Source organism: Orcinus orca, chromosome 2 (assembly GCF_937001465.1).
Source record: "Orcinus orca chromosome 2, mOrcOrc1.1, whole genome shotgun sequence".
In the NCBI taxonomy this organism is placed as follows: domain Eukaryota; kingdom Metazoa; phylum Chordata; class Mammalia; order Artiodactyla; family Delphinidae; genus Orcinus; species Orcinus orca.
The window spans coordinates 106,658,266-106,680,679 of NC_064560.1; the positions used below are offsets into that span (position 1 = coordinate 106,658,266).

General features: G+C 38.1%; 1 protein-coding gene across 4 annotated transcripts in view; it reads left to right on the forward strand.

Moving 5' to 3' along the window:
- Positions 1 to 22,414, forward strand: part of DMXL2 (Dmx like 2) — a 160,929-nt gene that overhangs the window by 76,588 nt on the left and 61,927 nt on the right. For all 4 annotated transcript variants that reach the window (XM_049705959.1, XM_049705960.1, XM_049705962.1 and 1 more), the window contains exons 14-18: positions 7,852 to 7,941; positions 10,309 to 10,426; positions 14,769 to 14,888; positions 18,152 to 18,379; positions 20,532 to 22,208. In XM_049705959.1, coding sequence (XP_049561916.1) covers positions 7,852 to 7,941; positions 10,309 to 10,426; positions 14,769 to 14,888; positions 18,152 to 18,379; positions 20,532 to 22,208 — 2,233 coding nt within the window. The remainder of the gene's footprint in view (positions 1 to 7,851; positions 7,942 to 10,308; positions 10,427 to 14,768; positions 14,889 to 18,151; positions 18,380 to 20,531; positions 22,209 to 22,414) is intronic.

Sequence of the window (22,414 nt, forward strand, 5' to 3'; positions counted from 1 at the left end):
CTTTTAATGTGTTATTGGATAATGTTTGCTAGTATTTTGTTGAGGATTTTTGCATCTATGTTCATCAGTGATATTGGCCTGTAGTTTTCTTTCTTTGTGGCATCTTTGTCTGGTTTTGGTATCAGGGTGATGGTGGCCTCGTAGAATGAGTTTTGGAGTGTTCCTCCTTCTGCTGTATTTTGGAAGAGTTTGAGAAGGATAGGTGTTAGCTCTTCTCTAAATGTTTGATAGAATTTGCCTGTGAAGCTATTTGGTCCTGGGCTTTTGTTTGTTGGCAGATTTTAAATCACAGTCTCAGTTTCAATGCTTCTGATCAGTCTGTTTATATTTTCTGTTTCTTCCTGGTTCAGTCTCAGAAGGTTGTGCTTTTCTAAGAATTTGTCCATTTCTTCCAGGTTGTCCATTTTATTGGCATATAGGTGCTCGTAGTAATCTCTCATAATTCTTTGTATTTCTGCAGTGTCAGTTGTTACCTGTCCTTTTTCATTTGTAATTTTATTGATTTGAGTCTTCTCCCTTTTTTTCCTGATGAGTCTGGCTAATGGTTTATCAATTTTGTTTATCTTCTCAAAGAACCAGCTTTTAGTTTAATTGATCTTGGCTGTCATTTCCTTCATTTCTTTTTCATTTATTTCTGATCTGATCTTTATTTCCTTCTGCTAAGTTTGGGTTTTTTTTTTGTTCTCTCTCTAATTGTTTTAGGTGTAAGATTAGGTTGTTTTCTTAGATGTTTCTTGTTTCTTGAGCTAGGATTGTATTGCTATAAACTGCCCTCTTAGAACGGCTTTTGCCACATCCCATAGGTTTTGGGTCTTCGAGTTTTCATTGTCATTTGTTTCTAGGAATTTTTTGATTTCCTCACTGGTCTCTTGGTTATTAACTAGTGTATTGTTTAGTCTCCATGTGTTTGTATTTTTTACAGACTTTTCTCCTGTAATTGATATCTAGTCTCATAACACTGTGGTCAGAAAAGATACTTGATATGATTTCAGTTTTCTTAAATTTACTGAGGCTTGGTTTGTGACCCAGGATATGATCTATCGTGGAGAATGTTCCATGAGCACTTGAGAAGAAAGTGTATTCTGTTGTTTTTGGATGGAATGTCCTGTAAATATAAATTAATTTGATATTTACAAATTAATTGTTTAATTAATGTGTTTGATGTGTCATTTAAAGCTTGTGTTTCCTTATTTATTTTCTTTTTGGATGATCTGTCCATTGATGAAAGTAGGGTGTTAAAGTCCCCTACTACGATTGTGTTACTGTTGGTTTCCCCTTTTATGGCTGATAGCATTTGCCTTATGTATTGAAGTGCTCCTGTGTTGGATGCATAAATACTTAAGATTGTTATATCTTCTTCTTGGATCTATCCCTTGATCATTATGTAGTGTCCTTCTATGTCTCTTGTAATAATCTTTATTTTAAAGTCTATATTTTGTCTGATATGAGAATTGCTGCTCCAGCTTTCTTTTGATTTCCACTTGCATGGAATATCTTTTTCCATCCCCTCATTTTCAGTCTGTATGTGTCCCTAGGTGTGAAGTGGGTCTCTTGTAAACAGCATATATATGGGTCTTTTTTGTATCCATTCAGCCAGTCTGTGTCTTTTGGTGGGAGCATTTAATCCATTTACATTTAAGGTAATTATCGATATGTATGTTCCTATTCCCATTTTCTTAATTGGGTTTGTTATTGTAGGTCTTTTCCTTCTCTTGTGTTGCTTGCCTAGAGAAGTTCCTTTGGTATTTGTTGTAAAGCTGGTTTGGTGGTGCTGAATTCTCTTAGCTTTTGCTTGTCTGTAAAGGTTTTAATTTCTCTGTTGAATCTGAATGAGATCCTTGCTGGGTAGAGTAATCTTGGTTGTAGCTTTTTCCCTTTCATCACTTTAAATATGTCCTGCCACTCCCTTCTGGCTTGCAGAGTTTCTGCTGAAAGATCAGCTGTTAACCTTATGGGGATTCCCTTGTATGTTATTTGTTGTTTTTCCCTTGCTACTTATAATATTTTTTCTTTGTATTTAATATTTGATATTTTGATTAATATGTGTCTTGGCGTGTTTCTTCTTGGATTTATCCTGTATGGGACTCTCTGTGCTTCCTGGACTTGATTAACTATTTCCTTTCCCATATTAGTGAAGTTTTCAACTATAATCTCTTCAAATATTTTCTCAGTCCCTTTCTTTTTCTCTTCTTCTTCTGGGACTCCTATAATTTGAATGTTGGTGCGTTTAATGTTGTCCCAGAGGTCTCTGAGACCGTCCTCCATTCTTTTCATTCATTTTTCTTTATTCTGCTCTGCGGTAGTTATTTCCATTATTTTATCTTCTAGGTAACTTATCCGTTCTTCTGCCTCAGTTATTCTGCTATTGATTCCTTCTAGAGAATATTTAATTTCATTTATTGTGTTGTTCATCATTGTTTGTTTGCTCTTTGGTTCTTCTAGTTCCTTGTTAAACGTTTCTTGTATTTTCTCCATTCTGTTTCCAAGATTTGGGATCATCTTTACTATCATTACTCTGAATTCTTTTTCAGGTAGACTGCCTATTTCCTCTTCATTTGTTTGGTCTGGTGGGTGTTTACCTTGCTCCTTCATCTGTTGTGTGTTTCTCTGTCTTCTCGTTTTGCTTAACTTACTGTGTTTGGGGTCTCCTTTTCTCAGGCTGCAGGTTCGTAGTTCCCGTTGTTTTTGGTGTCTGTCCCCAGTGGCTAGGGTTGGTTCAGTGGGTTGTGTAGGCTTCCTGGTGGTGGGGACTGGTGTCTGTGTTCTGGTGGATGAGGCTGGATCTTGTCTTTCTGGTGGGCAGGACCGCATCTGGTGGTGTATTTTGGTGTGTCTGTGACCTTATTATGATTTTAGACAGCCTCTCTGCTAATGGGTGGTGTTGTCTTCCGTCTTCCTAGTTGTTTGGCATAGGGTGTCCAGCACTGTAGCTTGCTGGTCATTGAGTGGAGCTGGGTTTTAGCGTTGAGATGGAGATCCCTGGGAGAGGTTTTGCTATCTGATATTACATGGAGCTTGGAGGTCTATGGTGGACCAATGTCCTGAACTCAGCTTTCCCACTTCACAGGCTCAGGTCTGACCTCTGGCCGGAGCACCAAGACCCTGCCAGCCACACGGCTGAAAGAAAAGGGAGAAAAAAGGAAAGAAAGAAAAAATAAAATAAAGTTATTAAAATAAAATTTTTTTAAATTATTAAAAATAAAAAACATTAAAAAGTAATAAAGAAAAGAAAGAAGAGAGCAACCAAACCAAAATACAAATCCACCAATGATAGCAAGCGCTAAAAACTATACTAATAAGACAAACAAACAAAAAGAACACAACAAAGAAAACGGACAGACAGAACCCTAGGATAAATGGTAAAAACAAAGGTATACAGGCAGAAATCACACAAAGAAATATACACATGCACACTCCAAAAAGGGAAAAAGGAAAAAAAAATATATGTATTAAAAAAAAAGGAAGAGAGCAACCAAATCAATAAACAAGTCTACCAATAATAATAAACTCTAAATACTAAACTAATGTAAAGATAAAACCAGAAAAAAATTAGATGCAGAAAGCAAACCCCAAGTCTACAGTTGCTCCCAACGTCCACCACCTCAATTTTGGGATGATTTGTTGTCTACTTCGGTATTCCACAGATGCAGGGTACATCAAGTTGATTGTGGAGATTTCATCTGCTGCTCCTGAGGCTGCTGGGAGAGATTTCCCTTTCTCTTCTTTGGTTGCATAGCTCCTGGGGTTCAGCTTTGGATTTGGCCCCGCCTATGCATGTAGGTCACCTGAGGGCATCTATTCTTCCGCTCAGACAGGATGGGGTTAAAGTAGCAGCTGATTAGGGGGCTCTGGCTCACTCATACCAGGGGCAGGGAGGGTATGGAATGCGGGGCGAGCCTGCAGTGGCACAGGCTGGTGTGACGTTGCAACAGCCTGAGGTGCACCATGTGTTCTCCCGGGGAAGTTGCCTCTGGATCATGGGACCCTGGCAGTGGCGGGCTGCACAGGCTTCTGGGAGGGGAGGTGTGGATAGTGACCTGTGCTTGCACACAGGCTTCTTAGTGGCTGCAGAAGCAGCCTTAGCGTTTCATGCCCGTCTCTGGTGTCCGCACTGATAGGCACGGCTTGCGCCTGTCTCTGGACCTCATCTAGGCGGTGCTCTGAATCCCCTCTCCTCGTGCACACCGAAACAGTGGTCCCTTGCCTCTTAGGCAGTTCCAGACTTTTCCCCAGACTCCCTCCCGGCTAGCCGTGGCGCACTAGCCCCCTTCAGGCTGTGTTCACGCAGCCAACCCCAGTCCTCTCCCTGGGATCTGACCTCCGAAATCTGAGCCTCAGCTCCCATCCCCTACCTGCCCTGGTGGGTGAGCAGACAAGCCTCTCAGGCTGGTGAGTGCTGGTCAGCACTGATCCTCTCTGCGGGAATCTGTCCACTTTGCCCTCTGTACCCTTGTTGCTGAGCTCTCCTCCGTGGCTCCGAAACATCTCCCCCGCCCACCCCATCTCTACCAGTGAAGGGGCTTCCTAGTGTGTGGAAACTTTTCCTCCTTCACTGCTCCCTCCCAGAGGTGCAGGTTCCAACCGTATTCTTTTGTCTCGTTTTTTCTTTTTTCTTTTGCCCTACTCACATACGTGTGGAGTTTCTTGCCTTTTGGGAAGTCTGAGGTCTTCTGCCAGCATTCAGTAGGTGTTTTGTAGGAGCAGTTACACATGTAGATGTATTTCTGATGTATTTGTGGGGAGGAAGACGATCTCCACGTCTTAGTCCTCCGCCATCTTGAGGGTCTCCCCGTTCTTATTTTGTAATGTATGCATTTAGTGCTATAAGTTTTTGTCTCAGTCCTGAGAAGCATTATAAGTAGGATTTTTATTTTCATTCAGTTCACTATGATTTTCCTTGAGAATTCCTATTCCATGGATTATTTAGAAGTACGCTATTTAGTTTCAAGTGTTTAGAGATTTTCCTGTTATCCTGTTACTGACTTCTAGTTTGATCCCATTGTGGTAGGAGAACACACTCTTATGATTTTATTCCTTTTACATGTATTGAGGTTTGTTTTATGGCCCAGAACATGGTGTATCTTAGTATACATTTCATGGCACTTGAAAAGTATATATTCTGCTATTGTTGGATTGGGTGTTCTGTCAATGTCTGATTCTGTTTTGATTGATGGTATTGTTGAGTTCTTCTAGTTCTTTGCTAAGTTTTTTTTTAAATTTATTTTACTTTTGGCTGTGTTGGGTCTTCGTTGCTGCATGCAGGCTTTCTCTAGTTGCAGCGAGCAGGGGCTCGTTGTGGTGCATGGGCTTCTCATTGCAGTGGCTTCTCTTGTTGTGGAGCATGGGCTCTAGGTGTGCATGCTTCAGTAGTTGTGGCACGTGGGCTTAGTTGCTGCACGGCATGTGGGATCTTCCCAGACCTGGGCTTGAACCCGTGTCCCCTGCATTGGCAGGTGGATTCCTAACCACTGCACCACCAGGGAAGCCCCTTTGCTAATTTTTTGCGTAGCTCTCTATCAGCTGTTGTGAGAAGGGTGTTGAAGTCTCGAACTGTAATTGTGAATTTGTCCATTTCTCCTTTCAGTTCTATGAGTTTTTGTTTCACATGTTCTGCAGTTCTGCTGTTTGCATATATTTAGTATGCAAATATATTTATATTTGCAGTACATTTAGTCTGAAATCAAGGTGTTAGCAGGTCCATGTTCTTCCTGAAGGCTCTAGGGGAAGAAGCTTTCTTGCCTCTTCTAGCTTCTGGTGGCTCTTGGCAATACTTGGTGCTCCTAGACTTGAAGCTGTAGCGCTGTAGTCTCTGTCTCTGTTTTCACGCAGATTTATTTTCTCTGAGTGTCCTCTCCTCTCCTTATATGGACACCAGACATTTGATTTATGTCCCTGATCCCATGTGACCTTACCTTAAACAGATTGTATTTGCAAACATCCCATTTCCAAATAAGATTACATTCTGAGATTCTGGGTGGACCTGAGTTTTTGAGGGGATACTATTCAACTCACTAAACTGACCAAGTTGTTTTCCTCATAAGTTATATCTGCAGTTGCATAGTCAGAAACCTTCAAAGTCTCTTGAGCCTCCAGACTCCTTGAGCCACTTTGACTTTCAGAGCCTCATGCTGAAATTTTTGAGATTCTTGCCTAATTCAGAGATTTTTGCCTTTTTAAAATACAGACTACAGAGCCTTACCCTTATTGTTGACCTTAAACTCTTAAGATAACATGATGACTTTCTGTCAGGTTTCCATTATTCTCATTTTTTTCCTTTTAAGTCAGAGCAGCAGTTTTCCTAGTTACTTCCTCTACTAATATTGAGTTAAAGTATAGCAAGAAGTTGACACATGCTGTGCTCTTCCTCAAATGAGATTTTTAGTAGATCTGAGTAGAGAGTAACTTTTTTTTTTTGAATTCCATGAGAAACATCTTGAATTTTGAATTTTACTCTGTGGATTTAGGGGCACTAGAGATTTTTGGACAGGGAGGTAAAGTGGTTAATCTGCAGGATGGGGAGTAGTTGATGGGTACTGGACGCATGGAGACGACGGGGAGTCTGTTGGGGTGGCACATGAATCATCTGGAGAGCTTGTTAAAATGCAGATGTGTTAGCTTTGGGGTCTGAGAGTCTGCGTTTATGAAAAGCTGTTGCTGCTGGTCTGGTGACCACACTTTAAGTAGCTAAGATTCATGATGTGTTAGAGAAATTCCGGTGTTTTAATCTCACCAACTGTAGGCCACAGTTGAGTCCAGATTTCAAGTGGACAAACCCAGCAGACCGTTGGCACCACTTCCGGGTGTCTCAGCCAACATTTTAAATCCTGAATCTTGGGTGAATATACCCATAACAATAAATTCAGCCCTACCCAAGCACATATTTTGTCCTCCTTTGTCTAATAACCCTATAATCTCTTCCCATTCATGCACTCTGGAATTCTGCTGATACAAATTGGAAAGATCCTACAGCTCTGGTGTATATGCTGCTCTCCCATAGCCAACCTTGTACTTAGACTCCTAGGCTAAGCTGGGATCTTATTCCTCTTAGTGGCCTGAAGGTAGTAAATAGTGGAGGTGGTGCTGAGGAGAATGGGCATCTCAGTTTTTTTTTTTTTTTTTTTGGCGGTACGCGGGCCTCTCACTGTTGTGGCCTCTCCCGTTGCGGAGCACAGGCTCCGGATGCTCAGGCTCAGCGGCCATGGCTCACGGACCCAGCCGCTCCGCGGCATGTGGGATCTTCCCGGACCGGGGCATGAACCCGTGTCCCCTGCATCGGCAGGCAGACTCTCAACCACTGCGCCACAAGGGAAACCCGGCATCTCAGTTTTTATGCTAGAGAAGGCTGCTTGGAAGGAGGGAGAGGGAAAACTGCTTTTTTCAGCAGAAAGGTTTTGGGGTTTTGGGATTCAAAGTTAGGCTTCCTCTTAGTTTACACATCCCCATCCCAAGACACAGAGTCCCACTTCTCAACCTTCGCCCTTATCTTCGATCTGGCAGGGTTGTACTTTTAAATGGCGTTGCAGATCTGCAAACCATACACATAGGCATAGGGCTAGATCCTCAGCCAGATCTCTCATGGAGCATTAAGGTTGCTAAATGAAGACATGTTCAAAGAACTAGATGCCTTGAAGTTATATACTGTTTATGTAAACACTATAGAGTTTTTTCCTTAGTTAATTTTTAAAATGAGAATGAGTAAAGAAAGTTGAAATATTTCTTTGAATGTATGAATTGCCATTTGTTAGTCAGTGAATGTTTAGAAGGGCCTTTAATGTCCGAGATGCTGTGTCATATTGACAGTAGATTCATATGTTGTTGATCATTAACTTTTTTTTTTTTTTTTTTTTACAGAAACTTATTGGAGAAGTGTTTAATATTGTGAGCCAACAGTCTACTGCTCGACCTGGGTGCATTATTGAGCTCAATGCAATAACCAACCAAGTAAAACCATGCTTGTGAATTGGTGTTACTAACATACTTTATCCCAGAGTGCTTAATATGCATAAGATACACAGTTGAACCTTGAACAACTTGGGGGTTAGGAGCACTGACCCTTCTCACTATAGAAAATCCACATATAACTTACGGTCAGCTTTCTGGATCCTCAGTTCTGCATCTGCATATACAGTTAACTGCAGATTGAGTAGTACTGTAATAATTACTATTGAAAAAATTTCCCACGTAAGGGGACCTGTGCCGTTCAAGAGTCAACTATATTTCATTGCAGAATAGTTCTCTTGTTTGATACTAAATATAGCCAACTTCTCTTGATTTCCTTAGTGAAAATCTCCAATGATTTATGAATTCTTTTTCTCCAGTTGAATTGTATCTGTAGCCTTATTTCCTGTTTAAAGGTCATTTGATTCAGTCAGGGAAGCCATGAAGGAAAATACAGTACAGCTGCATAGAGGCATGGTTTGTGGTTTTTCTTTTTCTATTGTTACTCATTTCAACTCAGTAGATGGTGACATCAGCTTTAAGAGTGTTTGCTGTGTTAGGCTGAGTATTAGATATTTTTATGAGATCCATTAAAATGAAGATAGAAGTAGGATCAAAGTATGCATTTACTTTCTAAGTACAGGTCTTTCGTGTAGGCAGTGTTCTTTCCTAGCCCCTACCTAGAAAAGAAGGAGAACCCTTCCCTCTACAGGGAGTTTGTAAATCCCATCATAGCCCTCATATTTGTTTCTTCAGGATCATGTTTATGGACTGAAGGGGATAGAAGTAATATATTCATTCCAAATATGAAAAAAGGTTACTTTGATGAGGAAGTTACCAACTATTTTCAAACAAGGAAATGAAGAAAGAGCCAACCATATTTAAAAATAAACACAGTGTTATGTCATTATTTTTCCATGATGCCTTGCACATTCTGTTAGGGAAAATGTCATAATTTCCACCAATGTAGAGAAATGACCACATCAGCTCATGGCAACAGAAATGTGGCTGCCAGACTCAAATTACTAACGCCTCCTAGGAAACCCTTAACTTGTGATTTCCTTTTTTTCACTCTATAGGGATATGGGAGAAGAGTGTATTAGCTTCAACCCATAAATGTCTTAATTTTTAATGAACTGCGAGTTAAATTCATTTCCCCAGTGTAGCCCCTTCTCTACTCTGTACCATGGGATATTATTACAGACCTCTTTCACCTAGCATTTTGCTTTTTACTTCATACTTTTTGAAGATTTTTCCCTTTCCATTTGTGGCTATCTTTATCACAGGGCTGGTAAACTGCAAGCACTGATAAATGGCTTAGGCTTGTAAATCATTCTGTGTTTCCCGTGTGCTGTATGATTTCTGTATCCATGAAAGCGTCACCCTTCCCTTTTCTTTCATTTATTCTTCTTCCCTGGGGAAGGTGACCTTTTATGCTATGAATGTGAAGGGATTTTTTTATGTTTCTTTATGGAGAGACATAAAAGTACCTTATAACTTCCATAAAAATTTTGTGGGTCAACCTAATGTCATAGTCATTTTATTTCCTTCTATCAGTACTATGAAAGGAGGCTGATTTGCTTTATTCTCTAAGATTATAGCCCATACATTCAGTGCCAAGGTTATCCTTGAAGGTTATGCCTTCCTTGAAATCTGTGGGGCAGCCATCAAATTGTCTTGACCTACTTCCGTAATAAGCTTTTGTTTGGATTTAGCCTTTCCTTGAATTTCAGTTCACTTTTGTGATTCTAAGTAGCTATTTGTGATTATCTTTACTCTTCTTCTCTGTGTGGTCCCAAACATGATTTTGTAGCATCAGCTGACTGTGATGTTTCATCTATTCTTTTAGAAATCTTAGTTACTTAAATGTAAATACATTTCTTCAGAGATGTGTCATTCCTACTGGCTGTTATAGGATCCTTCATAATTCCCACTAGACAGACTTATTGGAAATACTTTGAGGACCTTTCTGGGTTTTTTTTTGGTTTTCAAGTAGAATTAGAAAAAGAGCCTATGGTAGTGTGCTTAATATGGTCTGCATGGCCTTCTCCAGCCAGTCATGAGACCTGATATTTTTGAACTCAGAGTGGCCTAGGTTACTTAACTGTTTTTTTTTTTTTTTTGAGATGCAGACCTGTTGATTTGTTTTTACTAGAGTTTCACAGTTCTGTTGTTGACTATAGCATCTTTGAAAGTAATTTATCTAATGATTTTTTTCTCTTGCTTTTTCCACTCTAATTAGTCATTCTATAAAGAATAGAAATTGTTAGAGAGTTTTTTCCTTCTGTTTTATATTAGGGTTCTTGGGGAGGTAGTGGGTGGAAGATACAGAATTTCAAAGATAAAACTTTACTTGTTTCATATTTGTAGTGTGGCTCAAATACACAGTTGCTTCATGTGTTTCAAGAAGACTTCATTAGAGGATATAAACCACATAAAGAAGATATGGAGAAAAAGGAAACAGAAATATTTTTTCAACCATCACAAGGTACTGTTAAAAAATAGTCTTGAGGGGCTTCCCTGGTGGCGCAGTGGTTGAGAGTCCGCCTGCCGATGCAGGGGACACGGGTTCGTGCCCCGGTCCGGGAAGATCCCACATGCCGCAGAGCGGCTGGGCCCGTGAGCCATGGCCGCTGAGCCTGTGCTCTGCAACGGAAGAGGCCACAACAGTGAGAGGCCCGCATACCGCAAAAAAAGAAAAAAAAAACAACACAGTTTGTAAAAAATAGTCTTGAGTTCAATACCTTAATCTTAGAAAACCTTCAAACTTTCATTGAGTGTGGATCTTTATATCTAAAGTCATCACTCGTGATTTTTGGCAAATACTCTAGTTCTATCAGAATTGCTTTTTTGTAGGTGAAGAACACATGAGGGTAAAAATTATATTTTGAAAGACAGGTTCTCTGGTGACATAGCCTTTTGCCAAGAAATGTTATTTATGAAACCTAGTTTAATTGTTTAAAAACTTAACTTCGGTTGTTCAACTCTACAATTAAATTGTTTTGGTTGGTAGTAAGTATCCTTCTGGTATCTTAAGGAAGCCAATTAATATAAGTTTACTAAAGATTACTGATAAATATAGGAGGGAGATATTATGTTGTATGGTATACCAGGAAGCTTAGGTACGCTTAGGTTTTATGTTGTATGGTATACCAGGAATTAAAGGTACCATCTCATAGTTTTCCTCTCTGAAGGGTTGTATTTCTTTCTTCTTGTGAAAGAAAGTAGTTCTCCTAAGACCTTTCAAGAACAAACCGTATGATATTTAAACTTTATTATTTAGCTTTAAATATTCTTTTTAGAAGTTATACTTTGTAATTATAAAACTTTCATGTTCTATTTGAAAATTAAATTTGAAAATAGAACATACTGAGTAGAATACTTTCTGTATGAAGGTAGGAAAGACATGTCCTACTTTAAGAATTCATTTTCTGTGATTAATAGTTTTTAGTTTACAAAGGGTTTCCAGATACTTTATCTCATTTGGTTATAGATTAAGTATCCAGAAGGACATATTTAATTTTCTTAGTATAGCTTTTATCACAGAATTATGTATAGTCATTTAAGGAAGGTATTTCTACTGAATTTGTACAGTTAATTTCATTTTCTTTAGTGGAACATCAGAATGAGTTCTGTCTTCTGTGAGGCTTAGCTCAAACATCTTTTCACCCCTCAGACTAATAATTTTTTCCCTTTCATGCATCTTTCTTCATAGATCAGAACTTTCATTCTTTCTAAGTTATTCAGTTGTCACGTTCAGTTTTATTTCACTGTCACTATAGCATAACAGTACTGTATAGATTTAAAATGTGCTTTTCCATAGTATTTCACCTTTACTTGGGTTAAACTTTTTTACACGCTTTCCTGCAAATCTAACTATCAATTATCATGCTACTTCTAACAGGGAATACATGACCTACTAGAAAACAATGCTTATATAAGGTTGGTATTTTTTAAATAATGTTTTTAATTGGAAGACCTGCATTTAAAAATATTATTTTATTTCCCTCTTTTGAGATATATATATTTATATATTTTGGCTTGTGGGATCTTAGTTCCCCAATCAGGGATCGAACCTGGACCCATGGCAGTGAAAGCACCAAGTCCTAACCACTGGACCGCCAGGGAATTCCCTTGATATTTCTTTTTCTTTTTTTTTCTTTTTGTTGGGATATAGTTGCTTTACCATGTTGTGTTAGTTTCTGCTGTACAGCGAAGTGAATCAGCTATATGTATACATATATCCCCTCTTTTTTGGATTTCCTTCCCATTTAGGTCACCACAGAGCACTGAGTAGAGTTCCTTATGCTATATAGCAGGTTCTCATTAGTTATCTGTTTTATACATATTAGTGTATATATGTCAATCCCAGATATTTCTTTATGTCACTGTGAAATCAGGCTGAAAGATTTCCTGATGCTTTTCTTGGTTTTCCTTTAGTTTTTGTACAAAGTTTCTCTTGATTTTATAGCTGTTTTCTTAAGGGACTTGAAATGTGTATTTCTCCTCTTCCCTGACCCTGCTATATTTTGTATTTTCTAAGTTTTAGTTAAAAATTAATTACTCTTTTAATTAAGAAAAGTGCCAGTTACAGACAAAAGTAGAGTGCATAGTTAAATGAACCTTCCTATGCCCATAACTTAGATTGATGACTTTAAGATTTTGTCACCTGCTTTACCTACCCTATTTTCTTTTCTTTTCCTTTTTTCCTGAAATATTTTAAAGCAAACTCAGCCATCATGTTGTTTCGCTCCTGTGTACTTTATGCATTTCTAAAAATGACTTTCTTACATGTGTGCTGTTATCACATTGATAAAATAACAAAATTTCTCAGAATTCTGTAATAACTAGTCCATAGATTTACTTCATTTAATTGTCTCAAAAAAAATGTCAGGGTTATTTGTTCTTAATTTGTTTGGATCCGTGTCCATATAGAGTCCACACATTGTGTTTCATTTTTTAAGAGTCTTTTAAGCTAAAGTAATCCCCCTTTATACTCTTACCATGCCACAGACTTGTTTTAGAGAAAGTTATTTTATAGGAATTTCTCTGACCAGTTACTTGTGACGTCATTTAAAATTTTTCCTGTAAAGTGCAAATTACCTCTGTAGACTTGATTTGACCCAGATTCAACTTCCTAGGTGTTGCTTTGTTCATCATAGAAGGTCATAAGAAAGAATGTAATGTTAGGATGTCTCATTTTTAGTGATGCTAAGATTCAGAAAATTCACCTGGTGGCACCAGTGTAAAGTTTGCCAGCAATCTATTATCTCGTGGTTTCTTCCATTGATACTGTTGCTTTCCAATCAATTATTTCATTAAGGATTGCACAAGTGTGATTTTCTAGTTTTATCAGTTCTCATTTATTTATTAGCTGGAAAGCATTTGTAAGGAAAAGCTTTCCCTTATCAATGGCAGCTTTTTGGCTATTTTGAAATAGAGTTATTTTTAGGAAAGTGCTTAGTTCTTTCCCTTTAATTGATGATTTCAAAGGAGTTTGTGTCCAGGTTGCTGCTAGTGGTTACGGATGAATTTATTGTTGTTGTTGTCTTTCTTTTTATTTTGTGAATCATTATGAACCCATTTTAGAAAAACTGCTGAAGAATAATACACATACAAAGATATACTCCTATCACTCATGAATTTTTATGTACTTAGCATATTTCAGTCAGTTTGCAGTCATCATTCTAATTCTCACATTGTCCTGTAGTAGGCTAGTGAAGACCCTTTCAAGTTGGTCCTGAGTTCTTTTGACACAACCTCATTATTTTTGATAGTTTCCTTTCTTTCAGGCACAGCAAGCTATGCCAGGCTTATCTGGTAGATAGCCTTTGCAAGAATGGAGTCATCCCTCCAGACTGTTCCTTCCAGTGGAGCATGGTATTTAGAGGCCACGGTTTGAGTTTTAGCAATGCTCATTGCCAATGAGTTGCCAGTATGGCTTTTCTTCTCTTTTTTCTCCTCCGTCCCTTCCTTCCTTCCTTTTTTATCGAATGAAAGAGTCTTTAAATTCTATACTGGTTCACAATTTTCAAAAGTTTCACACCCATAATTTCATATAATGTATAGGTTTTCATTTTTAAAGGAAGTTTTTGTTGTCCTTTGTAGATCTCATTTTCATATATGAAAAATGCAGTTGTCAGTAGGGAACATTATGTTCACAAATAATGTCTTTTCATAAAAAATGCATAAAATTTCTAAAAAGTCTCTCCTGCACCACCATCATTGGCCCTCCACCCATAACTATTAATTTTTTTAAAAAATGCTATTTTACATATAGAGAAAGCAGGATACATGTTTACTTCATTCTTTCCATTTACTTGCCAATTTTCCAGTTAAGGAGTTAGTGCCCCAGTTACTTCAGGGGGCATCCAGTGAGGCTGACTTGCTCCTGTTCTTTTTCTCCCTCTCTTGCTCTTGCATTCTCTCTCTGTGTCTTTCTCTTCTTTTCTCTCTTCCTTTCAGTTCTTCCTTCTGGTCCTCTTGTCCTTCCTTTCCTTTTTTTCTTATGTGCCCTCTCTCTTTTGGTATTCTTATGAACTCAATGTGTTTTAATAAATTGTATTCATTTTTATTCTTTGATGCCCAAATTGTCCCATCTTTGACCAATAAGTATCGCTTCATGTTCGCTTTTGTACTTTTGATGTAGCCGTGTTAGTCTTTGATAGCCACCTAACTTTTAGCACAAAAGTTATATAAAACTGCTTCTATACACCTATTCTTCCCTTTCCTCCCAACTTCTATACATATCAAGAGATTTTGTTTAAAATGTCTTTCTCTTAACCCTATAGAAACACGTTAACTTAAATATTCTTTTCCTTTAACAATAGGATATCGACCACCACCATTTTCAGAAAAGTTCTTTCTAGTAGTAATTGAAAAGGACAGCAATAATTGCTCTGTTCTCCACATGTGGCACCTTCATCTTAAATCTGTACAGGCATGTTTAGGTAAGTAATTATATTACAGTTTTATGTAGATATGATATGAAATAAATTCATTTTATTGGATATGCTTTAGGTTGGTTAATTCTTTAAAATGAAGATCCAGTGAACTGTAAATTGAGTTGCTGAACTGAAGTATGTATAGGCCAAACTTTTAATTACAAGGCCATAAATCATTAATGAAACAGGTTAATCTAAAAGCAAACCAGTCAACGGGCACATTAGACATATTGAAAAAAAAAGTTTGATTATTTTTTAATTAATATTTATTAAATGCCTATTATGACTCTGTTCTAGATACCATGTCCTATAAATCAGTTTTGCCCATAGAATTAATACTGTATTTTTTTGTTGGTTAATACACACTGCCATCTGATACCATGCACATTAGCTTTAGCATCACTAAAAGAAGGAGATTTGCTATTTAGAAAATGTGATTGAGCATCTGATGTTCAAAAGGGGAACTGGTTTTGTAGAATATTAGGAAATGCAGCAGTGATTAAAAAAAATTATTTCAGCCGTGCTTTTGCTATACATATTCATATTGATGTCTTAGCAAATTAGAAGATCTGTAATATGAAGTACAGAAATTGATTATAAATCTTTCTTTTTAAAACAAACTTACTTTTTGAGAGATACTTGTTTAAATGAAGAATTGCATAGTTAGCCATATCAAACTGAATCTACTTTAAACTGATTAACCCAAAATATTTGAGTTTTGAAAATATTTTGTTATTTCTGACGGTTACATAATTTTAATGATTTTATACACACTAAACATTTAATACAGAGAAATAATAATGTATATGTGTTTTGTTCTCTTCCTAATCCACATTATCACATAACTGTGTAAATAGCAGTTCTAACTGGGCCATGAACTGGGACTGGAAAAGCCAAATGATTCAATAGAACCTTTACCTGTGCCTAGTTGAGCCTAATCATCTTGTGGTAGGAGGAATCCAAAAAAATTTTCAAAGCCTTTGGCGTTAGTTCTTGGCGTTACATGTTGTTCCACAGGAATGCAAGAGTAGAGTGATCTATTGATAAAAGCTTGTCAGGAAGAGAATTTTATTTTTATTTTTTTAAATTGAGGTAACATTGGTTTATAAAATTATATAAGTTTCATGTGTATAGCATTCTGATTTGACTTCTGTATACATTACAGTGTGCTCACCACCAAAAGTATAGTTTCCATCTGTCACCATAGAGTTGACTCCCTTTACCCATTCTGCCCTTCCCCAACCCCTTTCCCCTCTGGTAACCACCAATCTGTTCTCTGTATCTATGTGTTAGTCTTTGTTTTGTTTTGTTTGTTCACTTACTACTTTAAAAAACTATTCCACATATGAGTGAAACCATGCAGTATTTGTCTTTCTCCGTCTGACTTATTTCATTTAGCATAATACCCTCCGGGAAGAGAATTCTTAACCCACCAGAGAATATAGTATTTTCTAGAGTTGAGCACAGAGCCAGGAATGGTTCTGAAGAGATTAATAGAGGTAGCAACAGATCCTTGTGGTAGGATAGGAATCATGTGATGCCTTCTGTCCCCCTGCTTATGAAGGAAGTATCCCACTGCTCTTCCCCTCAGGTCTGGGCTAGTATAGAGTTGCCTTGCTTACTCTGTTTGTGACAGCAGTAAAAGGTCACAAACAGTAAGATTACAGTAGAAGCAAACAAATCATATGCTATCTTTAGCTTTGACATAAAGCATCTATCTTGTGGTTCTAAAATGTGCAGCAGATTTAACATGGTGTACATTGCCATTAAAGCTGATACGTGAATTTAGCAGTGTGTTGAAAATCCTGGCAAAGGGTGAAGCGATAGACTAGACTTACATTTAGGTGGGGAAGGAACATTTGGAGTACCTTCTAGGTACCAGGCACTGAGATAGGTACTTTATATATGTGAGATAGATGTTACCTTCAGTTTACTAATGGAATAATATTAAGTAACTTGACCAAATGACACATCTAGTTTGTCACAGACTAAGTTTCAAAATTAGGTCTTCTGGCTTTAAAGCCTTTCTTTTGCTTTTTCCCCCTGCTCTTATTTTCTTTCTTTGCATGAGATATATGCATTAGAAAATTGCCTGGTTTACAGAAAGAGAAATGACTCAGTTCAGCCTTATTTTGCAGGTGAGAAAATAGCTAGAGATGATGAAGTACCTTGCTTAAGGCAACATATCTAGTTAGTTTTAGAGTAGGAGTAGTATTTCTGTCTTCTGACTACTGATTCAAGTTTGTCGTCTTATTCTATTTTACAAAAAATGTTCTCACATTTCTTATTTAGTGGTCTGCCATTATAAAAGAGATTGGCATATTTAAAATCCACCAGAAGCAAAAGGGGATTGATTATTATCTCTCCGTATTCTGGTGCTACTCGGGATGTATAAAGCTAATAAGACCTCATCCTTGCCCTTGATGAATTCATAGTCTAATGGCGGGGAGGGAGATGGACATACAAATAAATAAATGTGATGCAAGTATCTCTTACATGTAGCAGAAGCACAGATAACTAAATCTGCTTAGAGATTTACACTCCACCTGAATGTGAAAGCTGGAAGCTTTTTGGACAAAGATCAAGGTCAATATGCTTACAAAGCCATTCAACTAATACTATCTTAAATTTGTTTGGAACTTTTATATGTTCTTGGAACTTTTATATGTTCTTATTTATTATCTTGTTTCAGCACTTGATAGTTAGTAGGCTGGTATTTTAATGTCTTCTTTACCGCTAGCTAATTTTATGACCTAAGGAAAATCAGTAAGCTTTCCAAGTTTAAATTTCTTCATCTATTAAGTGAGGCTGTACCTTGTTATTTCTCAAAGTTTGATTTATGACCCATCTGTTTCAGAAACACCTGGGCTGCTTATTAATGCAGATTTATGGGATCTACCCCAAAACAACTGAGTCAGTGTTTCTGTGGTTAGGCCTGAGAACCTTCATGTTAAAAGTTCCTCAAGCTTTTGATGTGTTTTAAAGGTTGAGAACACTGGGCTAGAGAACTTGTTTTTTTCCTAGATCTTACATGTTGTGATTCTTCACTGACAATATCCCTGTGATGCAATTGTTGATGCTAAGAAAGAGTAAAATAGTTTTAAAAAAAAAATTCTATCAAGGTAACTGAGCAAAAGTTTGAAAATTGATCTTGTCTCCAGAGCACTTTTAAGAAATCATGTTTCTTAAATCATCACAAAATATTATCTAGCTCATGTAGATAGTGATGATACTAATATATTTCTTAATTTCTTAATTTATTTTCAAAGCTAAAGCTTCAGAAGGTGTTTCATCAGAGAGTCTACTTTCAGTCCCTGGACAGAAGAACATAGACTCTTCTCCAGAAACCTCTCCTAGTGTGAGCCCCATACCACATTCTTCATCAATCGCCAACCTTCAAACTGCTAGTAAACTGATTCTGAGTTCTAGACGGGTATATAGCCGACCTCTTGATCTCCCGGTAGGAGTTGAAGTAATAAGAGCAACGCCTTCAGCAGGTAACGTAACTTTAAGACCGGACAGTTGTAGCTCAGAGCAATCTTCAGTGCATAAAATGGGTGAACTCTTCTGAAATATGTGCAGAGTTGACACTGAAATAAAGATTTGTTTTCTACTAACGATACCTCTATTTAGAAACATGTCTATTTTAGAAATAATTTCCTGTGATAAATGTAATCAGCTTGACAGAAAATAGTGTGAATGTTTCAATGCAAGGTTTCTTGCCTATGCTGTGATTTCCTATAAATAGGAATACTGTGATAGTGAAATTGCAAAGAAAAATATGGTCGTATGTGAATTATTGAAGCTTTTTGTTTTAATTAAGGCTTTTCATCCACAGTATTGCTGTTATTAAGTATGTTTGACCAAGAGTTGGCAGATACTTTGGGGGAAAAATATAGGATACAGGATTAGAGTTTGGTTTGCCTAGAGCGATACTGACATTAGCAAGGTTGGTAAAATAGTTTAAAGAGCAGGACTGGCATCTGTATTTTAAAATGTTCTGTCATTGTGGAATTTGAATTGAGGAGTTCCTCGAATAGTGTTTTTGGGGAACCAGAATTGGAGGTTCAAGACTATTCCAATTACTGGTGAATGATTTTGAGTATGAGGTTCTCTTACTCATCCCTAACACAGGTTTGGAATCAGAGTTGGAAAGACCACATTAAGAGTTTACTCTGGGCTTTTGTGGCAGGTGCAGATTTAGGTCAGCTTTTGAATCTTTCAAAGTATTTGGAAAGTTTAGGATATACTCAAATAAGTTTATTGGAATTAATAATGATAAATTACATTTTGCGGGGACTCTGTAAAATGCTTTCAAATGTCTTGTTGGACAGTAAAACTCCAAGGGAAGTAGTAACATGATCCCTATTATTTATTTATTTAAATATTTATTTATTTATTATTTTTGGCTGTGTCGGGTCTTCATTTCTGTGCGAGGGCTTTCTCTATTTGCGGCAAGCGGGGGCCACTCTTCATCACGGTGCACGGGCCTCTCACTGTCGCGGCCTCTCTTGTTGTAGAGCACAGGCTCCAGACGCACAGGCTCAGTAGTTGTGGCTCACGGGCCTAGTTGCTCCGTGGCATGTGGGATCTTCCCAGACCAGTGCTCAAACCCGTGTCCCCTGCATTGGCAGGCAGATTCTCAACCACTGCACCACCAGGGAAGCCCCTCCCTATTATTTAGATAGAACAGGCTCGGACGTTTAAGTGCCTTTCCCACTGTTAGGAAGGCATTGATAGAATGGAACTTGAATCCAGGCCTTCTGATCCCAACCTTAATCACTGTTACCCCTCATCTTATAGTTGTTTTTTTTTTTTTAATTAATTTATTTAATTTATTTATTTTTGGCTGCGTTGGGTCTTTGTTGCTGCGTGCGGGCTTTCTCTCGTTGTGGCAAGCGGGGGCTACTCTTTGCTGTGGTACGCGGGCTTCTCGTTGCGGTGGCTTCTCTTGTTGTGGAGCACGGGCTCTAGGTGCGGGCCTTAGTAGTTGCAGCATGTGGGCTCAGTAGTTGTGGCGCACGGGCGTAGTTGCTCCACAGCATGTGGGATCTTCCAGGGCCAGGGCTCGAACCCGTGTCCCCTGCATTGGCAGGCGGACTTTCAACCACTGCACCACCAGGGAAGTCCCTCCCCTCATGTTATAGTTGACAATAGATGGGAAGTGTTAGCCTTTGGCAGTCAGGAATAAATATGAGGGTTCTGGTTCAGTGTTAGGAGAGCATGAATTAAACCTGGTTAAGAAGGTGAGATCTAGTGTCTGTTTAGCTGACTGAAAACATTTTGTGGTGGGGGTAGATCTAGTGTCTGGATTATTTGAGGGCCAGTTAGGGGAATTTGAAAGGCAAATTTTAATGACTACTTAAGTATTTATGATGAAAGTGATAAAAGATATAGAATGAAAGTCCAGTGAGGCATGTGTGGTAAAGACATATAAATTACAGCAGGTGACAGGTTTATTGATTAAGCATTGACTTGTTTCATTGCTTTTGAGTTTTATTTTAATGAAATATTTGGTTTAGCAGGGGACTGCAGAGTTACTCTGAAGAAGCTCATAGTGGATTTGGATTAATCACATTCTAGAATTTGATTATTAGCATATTATTTTGTGTTTCTATTATTATGACGATCTGCTTTTTCTTTTTTAAGGCCACCTGAGTTCCTCTTCAATTTATCCAGTGTGCCTGGCACCTTATTTAGTGGTTACAACCTGTTCTGACAATAAAGTACGCTTCTGGAAATGTAGTATGGAAACCAATCTACAATGTAAAAGTGATGAGAAGGAAACCTATCATTGGAGGAGATGGCCCTTGATGAATGATGAAGGAGAAGATAACAGCAGTACAGTGAGCATTGTGGGAAGACCAGTTGCTGTTAGCTGTTCATACACGGGTCGCCTTGCAGTGGCTTACAAACAACCTATCCACCACAATGGTTTTGTTTCTAAAGAATTTTCCATGCATGTTTGCATATTTGAATGTGAATCTACAGGAGGGTCAGAATGGGTTTTAGAACAAACAATTCATCTTGATGATTTGGTCAAAGTTGGGAGTGTACTTGATTCAAGGGTCAGTGTCGACAGTAATCTCTTTGTGTACAGCAAATCAGATGCACTTTTGAGCAAGGATAGATATCTTATTCCGAATATCAAACATTTAGTACATTTGGACTGGGTATCAAAAGAAGATGGCTCCCACATTCTCACAGTAGGGGTCGGTGCTAATATCTTCATGTATGGGCGGCTTTCAGGAATTGTGACTGAGCAAATCAATAGTAAGGATGGAGTAGCTGTCATTACTTTACCACTAGGTGGAAGTATCAAGCAAGGAGTTAGGTCAAGATGGGTTCTTCTTAGATCTATAGACTTAGTGTCTTCTGTTGATGGTACACCTTCACTGCCTGTTTCTCTCTCTTGGGTAAGAGATGGGATATTGGTGGTAGGAATGGATTGTGAAATGCATGTATATGCACAGTGGAAGCATGCTGTCAAATTTGGAGACGTTGACGCTGATGGTCCTGATGCAGAAGAGACAGCAGTACAAGATCATTTTGCCTTTAAATCTAATATGTTGTCAAGAAAAAGTATTGTTGAGGGAGCAGCCATTGCTGATGATATTTTTTGTTCACCAACTGTAGCTCAAGATGGTGGCTTATTTGAGGCTGCACATGTACTTTCCCCTACTCTCCCGCAGTATCATCCAACCCAGCTGTTAGAATTGATGGATTTAGGGAAAGTTCGCAGGGCTAAAGCTATTCTCTCTCATTTAGTAAAATGCATTGCAGGAGAAGTTGCAATAGTTAGAGATGCTGATGCTGGAGAAGGAACTAAGCGACATCTTTCTCGAACCATTAGTGTAAGTGGCAGTACAGCAAAGGATACAGTCACCATAGGGAAAGATGGTACTCGAGATTATACTGAGATAGATTCTATTCCCCCACTACCGTTATATGCATTGCTTGCTGCTGATCAAGATACAACCTACAGAATTTCAGAAGAAAGTACAAAACTACCACAGAGCTATGAAGATCATATGGAAAGTCAACCAGAGGATCAATATTCAGAGCTGTTCCAAATCCAGGATATAACAACAGATGATATTGACTTAGAGCCAGAAAAAAGAGAAAACAAATCAAAAGTAATAAATCTTTCTCAATACGGACCAGCTTACTTTGGCCAAGAACATGCTAGGGTACTTTCAAGTCATCTTATGCACTCAAGTCTACCAGGCCTTACCCGTTTGGAGCAGATGTTCCTTGTAGCTTTGGCTGATACAGTGGCTACCACCAGTACTGAGCTTGATGAAAACAGAGATAAGAGTTACTCAGGTAAATACGCTAACTAAAAATTTATAAAGTTATCATTAATAGAACTGTTTGTATTTATCTATATAATGGCTCACATATTAAATTGCAGTCTTTCTTTAAACCTTGCAGGGAAATGACCTCTCTAGTTGATAGTTACTATTAATGATTAGTTGTAAAAGGAAAGGTGATTGGGGTAGGCTCTGACTTGTGCATGTGACTTTATGTAT